Genomic DNA, 15,942 nt, shown 5'->3' with positions numbered 1-15,942 from the left:
TTTTTTTATGTAGTATATCATTTTTAGAACACCAGTTATGCTCAGAGTGATCCCAATAGTCAAGATTGATGGAGAGTTCACGGCCCAAAAATACAAAGAAACTTTATAGAAAAACATGTTTGAAGATTATTCTGGCAATTTGCTTTTGTTGTGGATATTTCAACACGACAACGACCCGAAACACACTTTTCGGAATCGAAAGAAAATCTATGTACTATTATAAAACGAGCAGTTGCAGCAAGGAAACCCAGAAACTAAAGTGTGCTACGGAATGTTATTCAGTAAGAGAGGCGCTTTGCTTTTTGTAAAAATGGAACAATTGACACTTTTTCTTTCATTGAAGTAGCTGTAACTTTTTCATCTGTCACACAAGTCAAACGGTTCCACTTTTCATATATGAATATTATACTTGTAATATTCGCCCTTCCGTTTGACTTCATTTGTATACACACTCGTATATGTAAATATGTACGTACAGCGCCTACCAATAAGGATGTGATTTTGAGAGCCTCAAGCGCCATGTTTGTTTACGATTTGTGTTAAACTTTGTCAGTGGGCTCAATAAGGTTTTCCATTTCAGCATGTCACGTTTCACTTTGTTAGAATGCTTGGAAATTGTTCAAGATTATTATGCGAATTCCAGTTCTTGGAAAAACTCACGTTTATCGACGTTTTTCCCCGGAATTTGATGACGATCTCCATTTCCAACAAAATGGTACTGCAAAATATTGAATTTTAGCAAATCAATTTGAAGATATATACGATTCCTAAATACATGCATAGTTTTCTTCATTCAAGAAATATTAACATACAGTTAAATTCGAAATAACGGCCAGAAGTGTTTCGGAAAGCAGGGTAGCAGTGGAGAGTGTCGGCAGAACCTAGCGACTTCACTTCTACTGGGTGCTAGGACACAAATCGGCGAGGGCAAAGAGATATTGGACGGGACAACCAAGAGTGGCGTACGTGACCAACATCGGAAAAACCGTACTTTGCCTTACGACATGGCAAAGAAAGTCAAAACACCATTGAACGATTTGCCTGGTTATAAAACCGTAAAAATCATGTGTCGAAAATATATAACTATACAAAGTTCCTAATGGCACTCGATAGATTGGGCTGTAGGAACATGATCGGAATACTCACTGATCACAGTCTGGCGGCACACGTCTGCAGAATGGGGTTGATACTTGAAGAAGACTGCAAGAAATGTCGAGAAAACAATAATCCATTGTTTGTTAATTTGTCCTGCATTGGAAAGGCTACGCTTTAATCATTTGGTGGCTCCGCGGTATGAGACGTTAAAAGAGGTATTGTTAGTGAGATTAACTACTCTTCATTGACTACGTAACGGAACTCCATCTGGTGGCTCAAAGGACCAAAAGTGGTCTATGCGTGGCTCATTAAGCTACCGGACCAACCTAACCTAATCTAAATTTGAATTAACGTAGTTTCTAGAAAGATTCCATGGTTTTAACCGATACCCAAGCCAAAGTTGATTCCAAATGGTATTTTTAATTTTAGAGATGACTTATTATCGTCCATGACTGCTCTCCGATAATTTTTAAGTAAAATATTTTATTTAATGAAGTTCTTTTTCAGCTATCGGCAATTTGTATGGCATAATTATATATTTTCAGGTTCTATTTGTTACGCTTCCACTCCTTTAGATTTATTTTTACTCCTCAATCCGTAAATAAATTCAAATTGAAAACAAATAATGGTCTCAAAAACTATCCCAACCTTTCTGAGAAGATTTCCATAGCATGTATGCGCACACCTTTACCAGTGTCTCTTTTTATATTCTCAAGCTTTTTGCCAAATATTCGTACATAACAAACCAGTTTAATTATGAAAAGATTTAACTAAAAATTGAAATAGAAGTTTAATTTTTAACACAAAAAATATAAAAAACGAGTATCACCATATTTATTGAATGTTGACGAATATAACAAGAACGCTGAATATTTAAACAAATTATTATAAACTAAATAGCTATCACTCTGTAAACAGTTAGAGAGAGAAATTGTACGGCAAATCAGTTCGGTAGCTCCCAAAGTAGCATAGAAATATATCATATAAATAGATATACAAATGTACCTATGAATCTGTAATGTTGAAGTTACCCACGTTGCATTGGAAAGAGACCTTCGCAGGCGCCGCGCCGCACAATTTGGATATCTGCAGAGATTAAAAGTAATTTTGAGATTGGCATTATTGGTAAGTTTGCTGTATATTTGTATGAGTCAAATAATGATTTGGTGATTTGATTGGTGGTAAACTGTTCTGAGCTTCTGTTCCACCTTGTTCCACCTTAGCGCTGTATGCCAAGTCAAGCGTTCTACAAGTTATCAGTCGCCCCCGATTTTTTATCCATTTCCATAGCGCTGCCTGTCTTAGTTGGGTCGCCATTGGCAAAAACGTACATTAGTGCTTCAAATAATGCTTTGATTGGCTTGGAATCCCTGAGACAACACGCGGTAATCACGCGCTCAACACATAAACAAAATACATAGAAAACAACGGACGTGATTTGAACCCATGCGTGGCTTGAAGGCCTTCGTGCGAAAGTGCAGCGTGCGAAGTGATGGTGTGGCTTAAAGTACAATCTCAATGACAACATACAAGAATGCGCAAGGTAAGGCAGCAGCAGGTTCGCACAACAGGTTCGGTTGATGAGATGTGCTTATTTGCATGTACTCGTGTACGTATGTGTGTGCATCGTTACGTATATGCAGATTAATTACAGTGAAGAAGATCTTGTTCACTTATTTAAATATAATTACACATACAAATGCATTGCACAAAGTGCGTAATTTAGGCGTACACGCATACGTGCATAGATCGCCGAGAGTGACTCACCTGCACCGCACTGTCGCGCACAGTCGAACTTCTGCGGATTCTGATATTGCTGCTGATTGCTCGCACACACCGGGTTGTACTCGGAGGTGGTGGGGCAGCTGCCAAAACAATTCAAGAATTGGGGCGAAGCCGTCGTCGGCGCCGTAAACGGTGCTATGGTTGCAACAATGGGTTGGTTGTTTATGAAAACGACGTTTGGCGCAGCATTGTTTGCTTGTTGACCGTTAGATGGTGATGGTGTAGTAGTTGTTGTGCTGGTTGGTGTTTCTCTCCTATCATTGCTAAAAATCAGCGGTTCGCCCGGACCGGGGCGTCCCCATTGTGGACGCGGAAAAGGGTTCGGTGCAAAATTAAAGTCCGCTGGTGTGAAGAAAGGATTGTCGCCACCGAAGTTAGAAAAAATTTGACGTCTCGCACGTTGTTTGCTGGTGGCTGCCACTCTGCGCTGCTCGGTGGGATCGCCATACGCTGGGACGGTTAACATTAACACCACTGCATGATAATTAAGGCAGATTTCACAAATGAATAACTAAATATTTGGTTTATTTCATGATTCAGCACAAACCTGCGTAACGGCAACAACTATTTGTAAACAACATTTTGTTTTAGCTCAATTATAATAATTCCAGGTTGTCTCCAAATCTTCACACGTTCATATGCCTTGCCCGACTGCTTTGCGGCTCAGTGCTCCACTGTGTATAAGTAACATTTTGCTCGGCGAGTTGAAAGAGCAACCTGAAAAGACACTCGAGCGAGATTTAACTGCCGAGCAAACTTGAAATAAAAAAACAAGTTAGGAGACATAGACAAGTAGATATGCCGTGCTCTCTTTTAAGCTTGCATCAGAGTCGTACTAACTTGTGAATCCGCATGAAAAAGCCCACTGCCGCTCAAGTTAACCCCGCAGTAACTCATCTCAGTATCTCAACTTGAACTTGACTCAGCAATCATAGCTTATACATATGTATGTATGTGTATAAAGCTTAATAAATGTAAAGGTTATTACGATTTTAATGGTGCTGGTAGTAAAAATTCAGTTTATTAGAGGCAGCAATTAGATCTCATATACATTTCATATAAATCTCATAGTAAGGTATATATAAATTAATTGTTTCTCGTCTGAAGCGGCTGAATCTATCTGTCAGATTTTCATTTTGAAGACTTTATGGAAGCCTCAGGAAATCGTAAATATCAAGACATTTCTCTTTTTTTTTCTTTACAAAGACAAGGAACTGCCGTAATGACTAGCGAGTTGCAGATATTGATAATATTTCTTATTGGACTGATTGAAAATAAAGTGAATAGGTTAGAATGGATGATAACAAAATAAAATTTACAGCTTGAGCTAACGCAGCTCCTCTGTAGGACCAAAGAGTTGGTCTAGTGGTTAATGCGCAGAACACACTGAATTTATTGAAAGAACACTTCTCTAGTCTGCTGAATGGCTGTGAAAGTGTAACATCTAGAGATTCCACAGTCCAATAACAATGAAATAGATGTTCCATTGCCCGACAATGAAGGCGTTCGAATAGTAATTACCCGCCCTGAAAACAAGAAGCGGCAGTTTCCGATGGAATACCGGCTGAGCTATTCAAATACGGCGGCGAAGAACTGACAAGTTGTATGCATCAGCTTCTTTGCAGGATGTGGTCGGCTGAAAGTACGTCCGACCCTTGGAATCTAAGTGTGCCTAAAATCTGTCTCAATTACTGTAGAATAGGGTTCCTTCATATCGTATGTAAGGTCTTATGCAAAAGACTGAAGCCCAGAGTCAACAAACTGCTGGGACTATATCACTGTGTCTTTAGACCTGGATAATGCACTGTTGACTACAATTCCCCATGTGCCAAATATTGGAAAATACCAGTAAAAAGTACATCGACTGTTGATTTTAAAGCGCTTTCGACGGCACGAAAAGAAGCTGAATTTGGCATCCCTGCAAAACTAATGCTGTGTAACATCCAAAGCTCCATCACCATCGGGAAGGACCTCTCGAAGCCGTTCGATGCCAAGCCAAGTTTCAGACAAGGCGACTACGTCCCGTGTGACTTCTTCAATCTATTGCTGGAGGAAATAATACTGCAGAGATAAATAAAGAAGGTACACTATTCTATATATATCAATGGCTTCAACAGCCGCATCGTTAATTCTGTTTTTTCCAGATTGGATACGGAAGCGAAGCATATCGGTCTGGTTGTGAACGACGGTAAGATGAAATGTCTCTTTTCATCAAACAAACAGTCCTCTTACATAACTTAGAACTCATAGATAATTTCGTCTATCTTGGAACCAGCATTAACCCCAACATATTAGCCTGAGGAGGCAATTGAGACGTTAAGTACTGTCTCGACAAAAACAAAGACCAAACTCTGCAAGTCGCTCATCACTCCCGTTGTTATTGTTATTGTAGCGGGAGAAGTCTGTCGAGTTGATAGTCCTTGGCCGGATAAAAATCCGGGTCCGTTTCGGTTACGTAGACCCGACAGTCGTGGGAACGGCTCATCATTCCCGTCCAGCTATATGGTGTGGTGCCATGAACAAAGACATAATCTGATGAGTTGGCGTTGCGAGTGTTCGAGATAAAGGTTTTGAGGAAGATTTATGTTTCTTTGTGGATTAGCGACGTCGAATACCTCAGCCATGGAAAGATGAGCTGTACGAGATATAAGGTAACATTGATATAGTCCAGTGAATCAAGAGACAGCGGCTACGCTGACTAGGTCACGTTGTTCGGTTGGATGAGAGCACTTCATCACATCATTCACATTCAAGATAGGAACTATAAACCCGTTGACGCAATGCTTTCAGACTCGATGCGGAAAGTTTCTCTGAATTTCACGAGACCATTGTAGATATTACATTTGTCAGATAAAATCGAAGATGCTTACTTGCAAGTTGATAAACCGCTTAAATAAAATGCAAAACTGTTTATTAAAAACAAATTTTTATTCAACTGAAGAGCTGTGGCGAGCGATTTTCCCACTAACGAGAAGAGAATTATGTGGAAAGTTGCACCTACATATCTAAAAAAATGGTTAATATTATAAAAATAAGTTTTTTTTTCAAAAATTTAAAAATTAAGTTTTTATGCAATGTGAAGAATATTATATGAAGTGGCAGTCAGTCGTGGTTGAGGCATAGTAGCAATCGGTGATATGTGTTTCATTGAGTTCTCCCATTGTTTGTAGCTGGAAGGACGTTTTTGCCAACCAATTAACGCTGCAGCAAATGGAAAAGTGTTTCATTAAATATATCAGAATTATTGGCATATTAGGGTGAACGCTATTTGCAACATTTCAAATATATAACCTATGCATAACTATTAAATGACGTTGAACGGATAAACTTGAAGTGAAGCCTCTTAAAATAAAAATAAATATTTTTTATGTAATCTGCTTATACGAGAAATTGGAATTTTGAATGTTTTGAAAAGCGGCAAACGAAGCATCTCCCTAACCAAGGTATACGAACAATTTGAGGTTCTTGGAAAAGAGGTGTTGACCGCACTCTTGCTTCTGTTCGCCGTTGGTTGGCATGCATTTTCGTAACTCTGAGGCTGCGCTGAATTACTGAGATCGGCTGACGTTGCACGCTGACTATTTGGACTTTCCGCCTTTTGTAGGCATTTTAAAAAGTGTGTTTCACTGCGCTTCCGACCGCAACGACATTTCGCTAGCAATGAGTTGTACATGTCCGGTGAGACGAAATATGAGTCTCCATTGCCCGTATATTTGTAAGAGCAGAGCTCTAAATTGAGAGAACAAAATCAACATAATTTCTTTATGACCAGCAATTTACAAACCTTTGTTTTTCAGTATATCGCGCAGCTGTTGATTGACCTCGTTTTGATTGTAGAACCTGTTCAACTTTGCATCACCAAGTTGAGACCATTTCTTCTCGAAATTGCGACGCGCCAAATGCTCTATTCTCGCCTGCTCTTTCCTATCGAATTGTGGGTGCATGTTTAGTAGCCTTTTAATTTCTCGAAATTTCGACTTTTAATTACTCACCCAATTCCTAGTTGCTTAGCGGGATCCATTAGAAAATATATTCCCAAAACTACGTTGCCGTTATGGTTCACTCTCGCTGCTAAATGAAACGACAAGCGTATAGTAAATAAACAGTTACGTCAATGGTTTATTGTTTTTACCTCGTTTGTTGCCCACGGCAGCGTTTTATTTATTTTGGTTGCCTTAGGTGCAAATATTTTAGGCGATTTTATTATGTTTCATGCAACCAAAACAACAAATTTTAAAAAGCAACAATTTGTAGTAAGGGTCTACATACGTATAAAAAAAGCACCACAAATTTGACAGAATATTTGACCCACGGAATTGCTTATAGATAAAATTGCTCTTTTGATAATAAAAACACGATATTTTTAAACAATCGTTCCGAAAAATTCAAAATTTTAAATAAAAGAAAATTTTGTTGTGAAATGCCAGACTGAGAAAACCTAGTCTTAAAAGTAAAAGTTTCTTTATTCCACTAAGAAATCACATAAGTCTTCAAACGAATTAGTGCACGATCCAATCAATGAACCAATCCTTGAGGATCCAATGCGTGTAAAAACACTATTTGGAGAATTCTAAAGTAAAAAATTCGTGCGACATAACTCATTGGACTAACACTTTGGATATCGAAGTAACCACTTCCAATGAATTAATTTACCGTTATCTGGCGGGAAAAGAATTTTACAGGTACTACAATAATTATAATTATTATAAATGGTAGATCACACTTATTCGAGTTGTTTATTTTAATGAGAACGAGTGTGTTGTGAAATATTTAAAGTTTTCCCGAATAAATTTAATTAAAATTAAAAGAAGCATTTTACTTTGATATTACAGCCTTTCAAGCGTCGTAAACGAGGTGCTGTAGAAGATTGTTATAAATAATATAAAAAATCTATGCATGCGCTGGTTGATAGTTCCAAATGTTACATTGAATCTAATGGAATCTATTTGAAAAATAATACATTTCACGAGATAATATAATGTGCATTTTATTCTGTGTCCAAAGAGTTGATTGTTTTTATGACCAGATACACAAACAAGTCTGAAATATCCCGATGCTATTTATAGTGAAGGTAGACACTTCTTTACCAACCCGAGAAAAAGCTCACTGCGCCTCTTCTGCAGCGACTTCTCCCAAACCACATATCTTCGATATATGAACAACGAATAGCTCCTGTCCAGCAATATTAGGCAACCGATGTTTTCCCCACTTTTTCCTCAATGTTTGTCTATCATACGATAGCCTCGCTTCTCGAGTACTTCAATTAGGTCGCTGACTACCAAGATCCAAAGTAGTAGGGAAAGCACCCCATCATGCGGCGTAAACCTGTTAACTTTACGAGATATTTTTGCATCCCCACCCCGCCATAACCAGAGAAGACTGTGAACCAGGTGCTTGAGGTTCGATTCCACCCCAAATATTTCAAGGGCTTTAACCACTGCGTCCGGTCACACATTGTTGAAGGCGCCCTCGATTTCAAAAAAGGTAACTGCAGCAAATTCCTTGTGCATAAGGGCTCCCTATCGCCATGACACATCGTGCAAAACAGTGTCGCTGATATGACTTTAATAAAGGCTTGCTTACCCCTCGGGTTTCTGCTCCTAATGTACAGATCCATGAATCTCTCCATCGTTTCAACACAAACAAAGAAATGAGCTTAAAATCACTGGCCCGACGTGAGAGCTCATTATGGGCTTAGGTATAAACGTCAACTTGACCAGCCTCCTGGCCTTCAAATCATGGCCTAATCTCGCACAGTTCGCGTAGACAGAGGCCAGCCGGGTGCACGTCACCTTGACCATCCGCTGCCGGTGGGCCGGTATAACATCTTCTGGCCCCGGGGACTTGAGAATTTTGAATAATTTCAGCGCCCATATAAGGTGGTGTTCATCCAAAATGTCTAAGTAGGCTGTACAGCCCTCTCGAAGCCCCTCCGGTGGCACTTCCATCCATGAGTAGTTTTAACGACTTTTCGTTGTAAATATAACAGTATGACCGCATTTCAACATTATTCTAGAGAACTCAAGTATCAATAACGACATCGTAGTAACCCTTAGCACATTGTTGGTCTCCATACCGTTGTTTTACAGGGTTTGTCCAGAAAGTAATAGGACTGATTTTCTTCCACCACGACTGTACTTCGGAGCGTGCGCGGACTGACTGGATTCGGTAGAGGGCGTTTCTAGCTAACGAACGGGCGGCGAGTGAGTTGTCTTCGAGCACCTGGAGAGCCATGACAAACATTTTCGCGCGAAGTGTTTCTGTGACAGGTGCAAGCCGAAAATACAGCGTTCTTTACAGCTGAGGTACGCGATTAAATTCTGTGTGAAACTCGGTAAATCTGCGACAGAGACGTTTGATATGATCAAATAGGCTTACCCAGACGTTACTTTAGAAAGTAATGATGTGTTTCGGTGACACCAGGCCTTTTTGGAGGGCTGGGGAGAGGTCACTGATGAAAACCGTGCTGGGAGACTTGTGACTTCGACAAACACCGACAAAGTGACTCGTGTGTGCAAAGTTTTGAACTTAGACCGTTCACTAAATATTCAATTTTTGAATAACGTTATCACAGGTGACGAGTCATGAATCTTTGAGTATTATCCCGAGACAAGGAGGAAAACTTCATTTTGTTTTGACACGGCAGTGGGAATTCAAGCAGCATGCAACTCGGCTCTCAAGGCTATTCCGTAGAATGCCTTCCGTGACGCCTTCAATGCTTGGAAATCGCGCAGGCAGCGCTGCATCGACGCAGAAGGAGCCTATTTTGAAAGTTTTTAAAGAATTGTAAAGATTGGTTCAATGGTTTTTTTTTAATTGACTCAGTCCTATTACTTTCCGGACAAACCCTATATAACAATTTTTAGAAATAAACGAAGTTCCCCTTTGTGAACTAATACTTACATTTAGAAATATATGAATGAAAACAAATAATATAAGCACATTCATATTTATATTTATATATATATTATATATAGTTTTTCAATTTTCGAGTCTTTATTTAATTTATTTTTCACTTCACTAGAATTTGAATGTTTTTCGGTTGAAACTCCGAGCGGACTTCGGAGATCTGGCGATTACTTATGCTTTTCAATTGCTGCATGCTTTTCATTATATAATTAAATATATTGATTTTGGTATGTATGTATATAGATTTAAGGAGTTCCGTATATCTATTTTGTATTTTGCTTTAATTTTTACATTTCTAGTTTATCTCGTGAATTTATTTTGTTTTTCAATATTCGACAACAACAATAATAATAAGTAGTTAATATTTTTATACACACAACTGTCTGCAATCTACGACTGCATATACTACATACTAACATATTTATATAATCTATAAGTCAGTTTGCTCCCCGGTTTGTGATATTTTTAAAAAATTTTGCTAATATTTTTTTTTGTTTTTAGTTTCCAACGCTTACGGCGTTTATGCGCTGATGTGAGTGTCTGAGTTGTTTTAAGATTGAATTGGAAATGAAAATGCTAAAACGCAGAAGATTGTATTTCGTTTAAGGGCGGATTGTAAGCGGCATTTGCAATGTTTTTTCTTTTCGTTTCAATAAACTTAAAATTAAATGCTTTGCTGCATTGCAACTCTGCGTTGCAGAGCAACAATTTTCCATGAAAAAAAATTGCGTTTAACTGAAAAAGTCTACGCTCTACAATAATATTTACATTTAGTTTTTTAATTTTCAATTTATTTATTTTTTATTATTAGTTGGAAGGTTTGCGCTTTGCGCCGAAATAATTGTGTTTAGAATATGATTTTTATCAGCCACCTTATCGGCTGCTGCCTTTGTGTGTAGCAATTGTTCACGTTTTTCGCTGTATAATTTTTACTATTTTTATATTTATTTAATGCCTTGAATTTCGTTAAATTTCATTGGCATTTTTTTTTTTGTTTTTTATTTAAAATTATTTATTGCATTCAATTTTGATTTTATTGAGTTTATTTAAAAATGTCGAATTTTTAATATTTTTGCATTCTGCAACTGTACACTTCTACACATCTACTTGTATGTCGTGACGTGAAAAGTGGCGCACGGCTCTTGTGGTTTCGTCACAATTTAACACACAACAATCCGCTCCGTCCGCATTTTATAAATGGTTTCCCGACTGGCTTTTCTCTTCTACGAATTATTTGCATTCTTATTAATTTACAATTCTTCAGCTTAGCTGTAATTTAATTAAATTAATTTAGATTACTTTTTTTTCTAATTTCAAACATTAAAATATCAGTCGACGCTTGGAACCTTCTCGCGCGTGCCGTCTCAGACAGCTCTTTTGGCTTGCTGGTCGCGGCGGAAAGCCTGCCCCTTTGACTTGCCTGCACTGTTGGACGCCAATGACTTGCGTTTACTAAATTTCACTTGCTTAAATTCAAATATCGCATACATAAAGGTTCGTAAAATTTCGATTTCTTTCTTAAAATAGAAAATGATTGTTTCTCTTTTAACACCCGACCATTCTTCGTGGTGGTTCTTGTGGTTTAATCAACAGTTTCAATAATTTTTTATTATTCTTAAATATATCTATTTACTTAGTGTTATTGTAAAGGAAAATTTACATAAATATTTACTTACTTTGTTGTTGCACTTTTTGATTGCAACACATTCGTTTACTTAATCATTAATGGAGGTAGTTTAAATTAGGTTCAAAATTTGAAATCAACTTTTCTTTAACGTTCTTCATTGACAATAATAATATTATGATGGAAATGTACGCCTTCCAGTAGAAACTCGAAGCATGTAGGTAGAACAAACTATCGAGTTAAATAGTGGGCAAAAAATAGTAAGACTTTGTTCATAAATTTAAAATTCTTAATTTATTCTTCAAAATCTATGTCGTCTCCCTTGGTCACAACATACTTGTGCCAACGTTTTTTTCAATTCTCGAAACAGTGGTTAAAGTCAATATCCAGATTAGCCTTCGATGCGCATAGTGATTCATGTTTAACGTCTTCATTTGATTCAAAACGGTTTCCACGCAGCGGTAGTTTGAGTTTGCTGAATAGCCAGAAGCCACACGGAGCTAAATCAGGCGAATACAGTTGTTGCGGTACGATATTAATTGATAATTTGACGAAAGACTCACGAAGAATCAATGCAATATGCGACGGTGAATTATCGTGGTGCAAAAACCAAATCTTGTCGACCTCTACTTCCGTCCTCTTTTTACGAATAGTTTCGCGCAAATGACGCACAACACTCAAATACTATACCTGGTTGAGATTTTGGCCGATCGGAAGGAATTCGGAGAGCACCACACCTCGATAATCGAAGAAAACTGTCGACATAACCTTGATTTTGAACTGCTTTCACGTGATTTTTTCGGATTCGGCTCTTTGATCCTCTGTTTTCAGGTCGTAAGCACATATCCACGATTATCACCGAGGGCCTTTTCCAACATTCTAAATCCTTTGGCATACACAATTTAATGGAATTTCTTTGTTGAACAATTTCACTCATCGTAAAAGTCCCCGAATGCACCTTATGTACTTCAGAAATGTGATTATTTTGGTCTAAAATTTGGCACAGATGTCACTGACAGTCATTCCAACATAGAAAGAAAAAATACTTCGACGAACGACTTTTCGCTTGAAATTTAAATTACAAAGTCTTACTATATTTTGCACACAGTTAAGTACAGATGTCTGTATTTACAGAAAAACGGAAAAGAAGGTAAAACAAGTTGTGAATTTCAGAACTTAATGTCAGTCTCGTGGTAACATCCGTAATGAAAAAATATAGAAACACGAATTAACACTTTTTGATGCATTTCCCACTTTAAGGGGCAGACGTAGTGTTGATTGCTTATAAAAGCGTTTAAAAGTAACCTTCTAAATCGCTGTAAATAAAAACATCACTCAAAATCATCAATAACCAACTACCTAAATAAAAATTCCTTAAAGGCCAATAGAAATGAAAAATTTTAGCGAAGATAATTGAATCAACGGCGTTATAATGAATACCCGTAAACCACCCAACAGCTTTTTAAAACGGTACATGCGTCATTGAGGATTACTTCGTTAAAAAGTCCTGCCAGGGCCGCTTGAAGATATGCACATTTTTTTATAAGACAGCTTTATCTTGCGAGATTATATTTATAATCTCCCACACTTGACAGCTGGAGCGGATGAACGGAACTGTATTTTGACATGAGACATACTCGTATTAAACGATATTCTGTTTAGAAGCATGTATTTTTTCATAACAAAGTTATGTCTTTATATTTTTTCATATTGGGTTTGACCAGGTTAACTCAAAAACACTAAAAAAATAACGGCAAATCAAAGTAAGTCAATATTTTATGGTTCGTTGGAGTTTTAACAAAGGCTTCGCGTAGCGATCAAGTGACATAAAAGTACAAATGCATGTACAGTTATATGCATAAAAGAGCGCGGTTATCGTTGTTCAGTTATATTTCAAACAATATTTTTGCTATTGCTTTCAAATATTTGGAGTGTTGGATAGATAAGTGTGAATAGGGTATATACAAAGTTAAACTTATTCGGATTTAAAAAAAAATGTTGGTTGAATATGTCTCAGAGTGGATATTTCGCGATAAGTTAATAGCATAACGCCATTTAAGAAATTGTGAGTAAAATTCTTTTTTTTTTTGCTAGTAGACACATACAGTTTTAGATATTGTATTTTCAAGTCACATGCATTTTTTGTTTGTTTTAGTGGCCATGAGTTTTTATTTACTGGTTTTGACTTGTGTTTTGGATATAATTAAATTTTTGGGTTTTGGCTTGCATTAGTTTGGTTCATGTCACAAAATGACTATCTTTTGATGTCTAAGGTTTTTTTTAATACTTCTTGCTCTGTTTGTTGTGTGTTATATTTTATTGCTTCATGAGTTTTTAAATTCTTTCCTCAAACATCCAGCCTCATGCTCCAACTTTTTAGTAGCTACATATGTATATCGTAATATCTTTACTTTTGAGGTTATGCAACTTTGGCTTCGCAGTGCTATTATTTTTATTAGACATCAAGGAGAACTAATGCTATTTGCTAATACACAATTTTTTCTTTTGCGAAATTTGCAATAGTTTCTTTTTTTTAAGGTAATGCTGCCAACTTCGAAAACGTATTATTAATGGTGCCAAAAATTATTTCGTAAAAATTTAATTAACTGAATTTTGTTGGCACTACAAGCTAAATTAAGTTTTTTATATAAAATTTAATAACTTTTTTACCAACAATAATAATTAATATTATCGCTGCTCTCAAACACTTAAAAGGAAGTTGGCAGTTCTTTACTTTTTTTGTGGAGTTTTTGTTTTGATATAATTTTTATTTAAAATTAAATAAGTTCAATTATGACAATTTTCGCTAAATATTTAATCTTTATTTTAACTATAATTGATCGTTCGACGCAATTTTTGAAACCATTCGTATAGATATTTGGCGAAAAGCGAAGAGTAAGTATGTCGCAAATGAGGGTGGGATTAAAGAACGAAATTTTCAATTCATGCAATTTACGATTTCTTTAATTGCGAACAGTTGAATTCATATGCCGTTAGAAATATGAAAAGAATTTCAACATTCGTTGTTAGTGTACAAAATTAATATTTGGTAGGCAAAAAAATTAATTTTATTCCGAACGAGCAAACCTGTTTTCAAAATTTAATTTTTTATCTTCAATTCAATCTTAAACAAAAAAATATTATTTTTTGTCAAGAATTTAATCTAAAACAAAAAAAATTAAAAAAATGTTATTGAAATTTATATTTTTCCGATATCACTTTTCAATAAGGAAGAATATATGTTAACAGTTATATATGTTTAAATATTTAGAAATTTATTAAAGGGTTAAATACAGTTAGAAATTTCAAAAAATCGTTTTTCTAAATTTATTTTCTTAAGGGGGTATTCTCATGTAATCACTTCAAAAAATCGATTTTTTTTTTATTTTGACAGTAAAACCTATTGAAAACATGCTGTGAAAAATTCAGACCGAAATTCATAGTATTTGATAAGTTACAGCTCATAGTCGCCGACGTGTCGTAAGCGACTGTCTACCAGGCGCCATGACAAGTCTGCAGCTGCTACGTTTCTAAACGCATTTTTCTCGAATCATCATTTTCAGAAACTGTCATGGTCCTAAAAAAAAAGCATTCAACCGATTGCTTTAAAATTTACATATCTTCTTCTACTCTTTTATAGTTATCGTCCCTACCAGAATTATTTATTTTCAAAAATATTTTCATATTTTTTTTAAACGATTTTTAACGAAAAAAACAAGATTTTCGTGACTTTTTTTGAAGTTCGACATTTTTTTTTGTATGAAATTGATTATATTTGGTAGGGACGATATCCGCAGAACTACTGAATAATAATCCATTCGAGTTATTTATTTCAGACAACATGAACAGCAGCTATCACCATGACCAGTGAACTACTTTTTTATGTTGGGGACTACTTTGATTAAAAAAAAATATACATTAAAAATGTAAAAAGCGAATTTTTTTTTGTACATTTCAAAATACAAATAAAAATATATTAAAAAATTAAAATGATTGAATTTTGTTGTCGCATAAAAAAAATTCCCTAAAAAGTGGTAAAATGAATGCGTTCACATGAGAATACACAGAGAAAATTTCAAATCATTCCGGTGAATATTTTCGAAGTTACAAGCAAATTGGAAAAGGCATTTCAGAGTGCTTGGAAGTATAAGGCTAAACTTTAAACTCGTTTTTCTCAAAATGGTGGTTTCAAAATAGGTGACCAACATTACTCGAAAACGGCTAAACCGATTAGTGTCAAATATTAACACGAGCTTCTTAAAAATATTTTTTGGTATTTAATCGGAGATTTTCTCTCACCGATAAAAATTTTGTTATAAACAATTTAAGGCTGAAATTTTGCTCAAAACTCGATTTTTTTTTAGTTTTGTTAAAAAAAATTATTTTGCTTATTCATTCGATTTTGATTACCAGATTTAACTTTACTTTAACGAAATCTGTTTGGTTTTTTAATTTCAGAGGAGCCAGTTCAGAAATATAGTGGTCAAAGCAAAACGTCTTTTTTGAGAAAAAAAAAAATAATTTTTTCT

General features: G+C 36.0%; 2 protein-coding genes across 2 annotated transcripts; both read right to left on the bottom strand.

Annotated features, from left to right (window-relative positions):
• Positions 1-1,907: 1,907 nt before the first annotated feature.
• On the bottom strand, positions 1,908-3,665 carry LOC126763077 (uncharacterized). The gene is made up of 3 exons (XM_050480277.1): positions 3,428-3,665; positions 2,863-3,354; positions 1,908-2,181 (listed from the first exon to the last, which is right to left on the bottom strand). The coding sequence occupies exons 1-3, from the start codon at positions 3,459-3,461 to the stop codon at positions 2,123-2,125; spliced, it is 585 nt and encodes a 194-aa protein (XP_050336234.1). The 5' UTR covers positions 3,462-3,665; the 3' UTR covers positions 1,908-2,122.
• A 2,130-nt stretch (positions 3,666-5,795) lies between these two features.
• Positions 5,796-6,959, bottom strand: LOC126763078 (uncharacterized). Its single transcript, XM_050480279.1, has 4 exons — positions 6,873-6,959; positions 6,665-6,804; positions 6,334-6,609; positions 5,796-6,081 (listed from the first exon to the last, which is right to left on the bottom strand). Exons 1-4 carry the CDS (start codon positions 6,899-6,901, stop codon positions 5,948-5,950), a joined length of 579 nt encoding a protein of 192 aa, XP_050336236.1. The 5' UTR covers positions 6,902-6,959; the 3' UTR covers positions 5,796-5,947.
• Positions 6,960-15,942: the final 8,983 nt, after the last annotated feature.

Source organism: Bactrocera neohumeralis, chromosome 6 (assembly GCF_024586455.1).
Source record: "Bactrocera neohumeralis isolate Rockhampton chromosome 6, APGP_CSIRO_Bneo_wtdbg2-racon-allhic-juicebox.fasta_v2, whole genome shotgun sequence".
NCBI lineage: Eukaryota > Metazoa > Arthropoda > Insecta > Diptera > Tephritidae > Bactrocera > Bactrocera neohumeralis.
The sequence above is the reverse complement of the archived record's forward strand: the minus strand, read 5'-3'. Positions and strand labels throughout refer to the sequence as shown.